General features: G+C 37.9%; 1 protein-coding gene across 1 annotated transcript; it reads right to left on the minus strand.

Annotated features, from left to right (window-relative positions):
* Positions 1–1,708: 1,708 nt before the first annotated feature.
* Positions 1,709–4,494, minus strand: LOC121399284 (cAMP-dependent protein kinase type 1-like). Its single transcript, XM_041579509.1, has 3 exons — positions 4,438–4,494; positions 4,155–4,293; positions 1,709–3,711 (listed from the first exon to the last, which is right to left on the minus strand). The coding sequence occupies exons 2-3, from the start codon at positions 4,164–4,166 to the stop codon at positions 3,493–3,495; spliced, it is 231 nt and encodes a 76-aa protein (XP_041435443.1). The 5' UTR covers positions 4,167–4,293; positions 4,438–4,494; the 3' UTR covers positions 1,709–3,492.
* Between the last annotated feature and the right edge of the window lie 216 nt (positions 4,495–4,710).

Below are 4,710 nucleotides of genomic sequence, written 5' to 3' on the forward strand. Positions count from 1 at the left end.
TTCGAATTATAGGAAGCCCCCCTCCCATAGACTCCATTATAATCCAATAATTCCAATTTTTAAAAACTATTTCCTTTTTCGTTGTAAAAATAAAACAGTATCTTGTACTTCATGGGAACTAAGCTACATGAATCCACATTAGTGGCAAAACAATACAAATTAAAGTATAGAGATCCAAATTATGGAATGTCCCCTTATCTGGAAAATCTCAACATTCTGGATAGCAGGTCCCAAACCAGGATAGATAGACAGACAGACAGACAGACAGACAGACAGACAGACAGATAGATAGATAGATAGATGATAGATATCTTCAGGGACAAGTCCCCTTCACATACATTTCTGCCTATCACTGCAAACTCAGTTGCTGGATGCCACCCTCCTATCACTCCAAATACAGTGGTCATGTGACACCTCCAGGTGACTGAAGAACACAAGCAGAACTTTCATAGCACCCTTGGGTTCCTGTAACTATAGTTTCAACTGGAAGTTTTTGCCCCTGCAACTGAACTGACACAAGATGTTTCAGACTGTTATGAGCTTATGATAGATCATGCTGTTACTGTATATAATAATGGAGAATAATGCCAACTTTTTGTCTGAGCAGTAAATTGTATTGCATAATGATTACCTAGAGAAATAATAATGGATGGCACTAGTGAGGGTGTGGAATCCCTCTGGGTAGAGATTTTGACTGGGCAAAAGTTTACAAAAAGAATTATCATTGGTGTATGCTATAAACCACCTTGTATAAGTAACGAGAATCAATCCCGGCTACTTTTACAAACAGAGGCAGCTTCTCCACTAGGTCAAGTTATTATTATGGGTGACTTCAATTTTTCAGAATGGGGTTGCCAAGAGCGAAAAAGCTAGTAGGTTTGTAAATATGCTGAATGGCAACTTTTTATTCAAGCTCGTTCCAGAACCTACTAGGAATAACTCTCTTTTGGATCTTGTAATAACTAACAATACTGAACTCATCTCTAGCATTTGTGTGGGTGAGCATTTAGGGAATAGTGATCAATGTTCCCTCTAACCAGCCAGCGCACAAAACAAATTGTTGTGCCTCCAATGTTCCCTCTAATAGCTGAGAAAGAATTAGAGGGAACATTGCAGGCAACTCTATAAGGGAGTAACTAAAACACTAAATTTTAGATGTGCGAACTTTGCCGGCATCTCTGAACAATATTAACTGGGCTAAAATTGAAATAGAAAAGGATATTGCGTCAAGAAATAAAAAGAATCCAAAATTATTTTCTAAATATGTAAATAGTAAAAAATAAAGCAGAAAGGGGTTACAACCTTAATATCAGAGGGGGGGTCAGTTGGTCAATGAGAACATTTTGCACAGTTCTCAAGCTCAGCTGAAGGGTGTGTATCATAAAATAGTAGGGTACTGCATACTGTGCACCCCAAAATTTTGATATGTGAATGTCCCAGAAAGTTGAGGTATTGTCTGTTCAAGCTCTGAACTGGGGACAAGAAGGTGCCATGTGCCGACTGCTGGGCTAAATGCAGAGTCTACAGGGCTTGTATAGTCAGGAGGGGATTGAAGCTGACAAGTCACATCAACGTCCTGCAAAGGGCTGAAGACGGGTTTCGTGGACAGATGGGCTTTAGCCTGCAGGAAGGCGACAATTTGTGCGTACTTGTTATTCTTGGTCTCCATCTGCTCAACAGTTGTCACTATAATAGCAATAGTATAGCATGCCCCTAAAATAGGCAAAACAGACAAAATTTATTTTTTTTCCCCACAAACCACAATCTGCAGGTAGGTGTCCTGTACAGGGATTTCTTTTCCCCAATATCCCCATTTATTATTAAAAGTTGCCACAAATAATATTCCATGTTTTAGTCTATAACCCGCCAACATTGTTCCAAAATCATTTGGAAATACTTCCCTGAAGACTACAGGCTGTTATGTCAACAAAGTGAGGACCAACCTCATAATAATATTGTACTTTTCATAATATGATATCAGACACTTACCTTTTGTTTATATAGTGCGTCTATTTATCTTTATTTTTTTATGTATATATTTCAGTTCTATCTATCTGTCTAGCTTTTGATATCAATTCTGTTAAAATAAAGTCAAAATCATATTGTGAAGTTGCTTAGAAATAAATATGATTCTACAATGTGAATTGTTACATTTGAGTGTACAACCCCTTCAAGGACCTCAAAGTTTTCAGCCTAAGGGTTTGCTGGAATATCTTCCATGCCATGTACCTGATTCATTCCTTACCCTCAACACACTTTTTGTCTGGCAAGTATTCCTGTTTCCACTTAAATCAATTTAATGCATATTCAAACTTCAAAATCGGTCAGAAATTTACAGTGTCGCCAGTTACAGTCCCATTTGTATAAGATTAAATTCTGCTCTGACCGAAGAGACTGCAGTTCTGACAATTCAACTATGCTATTCACACTGTCACATAATTGGTTGAATTAGCACATGATTATACATGTGAGCAGTAACGCCACGTCAAGGCTTCAACCCTGTTACTGTCCATTCACTCCGGGTGTAACATTCCTCAGGGGGTCTAATAATATTATAGCAACAGTCATTAAATAATATCATAAGAAAATAGTGAGGCTTACTCATGTCTGTGAAGTTTACCCTTTGCTCAGAATCTTCTTAATAAACTTCTAGTTCATCTGCAGGAGGATAAAAAAAACCCATGTACTGGGGGAAAAAACCTTTCCTGGCATAGATGATTGGACTATAAGCATTAATATCAGGGTGTGGGTTCAACAGACATGTGTATGAAGGCAAAGCTGAATGTTAAATGTTAGACCCCCTTGCCCTCTTGTTACACCCTTGGCCTTTCATATCTCACATTCACTCGCACATTCACACACTTCAAATATTAACTGTAACTAATAACTATACTTACCCGTACCTGTAGGAAGGAAAATGTGTTATAAAAAAACTTTTAAATAATTATATACAAAGCGAAGGTCCTACAACAGGAAGGACAGAGGATTTTCCTCAGATGGCATGAGAGGCTCCATTGGAGGCTGCAGAAAAAAAGAGAAAAACAACAATTTAGCCAGGATGATATGGAATATGCTAAAATGTGGTTATGTAATGATATTAATCCAGGACTATATTTCTAATGAATTATCATTCAGCAATCATGTACTTACTGCTCTTAGCTGGAAAGGAGGTGGTACTTTTTTCCATTCCAGCTCCACCCAGTTGATGGAAGAGAAGTATGGGTGGTATTTTATATTTCCATGAGCACCAAGGCGCTGATTTGGATCCTTCTCCAGGAGCTGAGGGAATAAAAAGCAAAAAATATAAAATTGTGTATTTAATATTGTTGCAGCTGACCAGTAATATGTCTTTGCCAGTATTATGTCCCTCGACTATATTGCAATGATGTATAAAAGCAGAGACCATTTTCCATACCCAATAATCAATGGAGACTGAGTTCAATAATGACCCCAACAATTACAAGGGATTGTATATATATATATTTGTGAATGTTACTCCATCCCACTGCTCACATTCACCTTTCTCAGAAGATCCTTCAGATCGTCATTCAGCCAACGAGGAATCCTGGGCTCATCATTGATGATAGAGCTGATGACCTTCTCCCTGTTGTTGCCTTCATAAAAGGGGGAGTCCCCAGAAGCCATTTGACACATGATGATTCCAAGTGCCCACCAATCCACTGCAGCATTGTATCTCTGCCCTTGCAGGACCTTGAAAACAATGGGAATAACAAATTAAAAAAAGACAGGTATGAACTTGCCCTATGATATTCTGACCTTTGTACAATATTAAAGGAACTGATCACATGACACAATTTACACACAGGACTGAGAATGAGCAAAACATGTGAACTAGTTTTACTACTGTAGTTCTGACTATTAGGGCTAAATAAAGACATTATATTAAGAAACTGAGTCCATTATTGGCAATTTTTTAATAATTCCATACAGACATATAAGCAGATATAAATGGAGGCATTCATATCCTGTATTAATCCCAATATACCTTTTTAGACAACTGCTAAAATATTAATTACAAAATACCGCTATGTTTGTAAATTTAACGAGCTGGGGTTTACTTTGGGCACATGCACTTATACACTCAGTTACTTATATGTACAGTACTATGAATGTACTGGAGTTGCACTACTCACCTCTGGAGCCATGTACCACAATGTTCCTGCCCGGCCACTGATGGTCTTGTCACCGAACACGTTAGGAACTGCCAGGCCGAAGTCTGATATTTTAACATGGCCGTCCTGGTCCAGCAGGATGTTGTCAGGCTTGAGATCTCTGTAATATAGAAAAAGGGAGTATATGTAGAGGCAGATAAGATAAATCAAGTAGATATAGAAAGAATCAAACTGGAAGCAATGTAAAGTGATAAAAAAATAGATAACGCAATAGAAATATTAGGCAGATTAGATCTATACTGACCGATGAACAATGCCGCAGTTGTGCAGGAACTCCAGGCCGCACACGATCTCCGCTGAATGGAAACTTTTGATAAAAACAAGATGTCAATGTAAACAAGCATGAAGAAATTCATGACATATTCACTTGTATTATTTTTAATGGCAAAAAGAAAGATACAAATAGGTGCAATTGCTTTATAGCATTATTTTCATTGCTGTTTGTCTTATCCTAAAATCCATCCATATCACTTACAGCACTGTGTCAAGCTCCAGGCTCCCGTAGAAATCCAGGTGA

This window comes from Xenopus laevis, chromosome 1S, assembly GCF_017654675.1.
Source record: "Xenopus laevis strain J_2021 chromosome 1S, Xenopus_laevis_v10.1, whole genome shotgun sequence".
Classification (NCBI taxonomy): Eukaryota; Metazoa; Chordata; class Amphibia; order Anura; family Pipidae; genus Xenopus; species Xenopus laevis.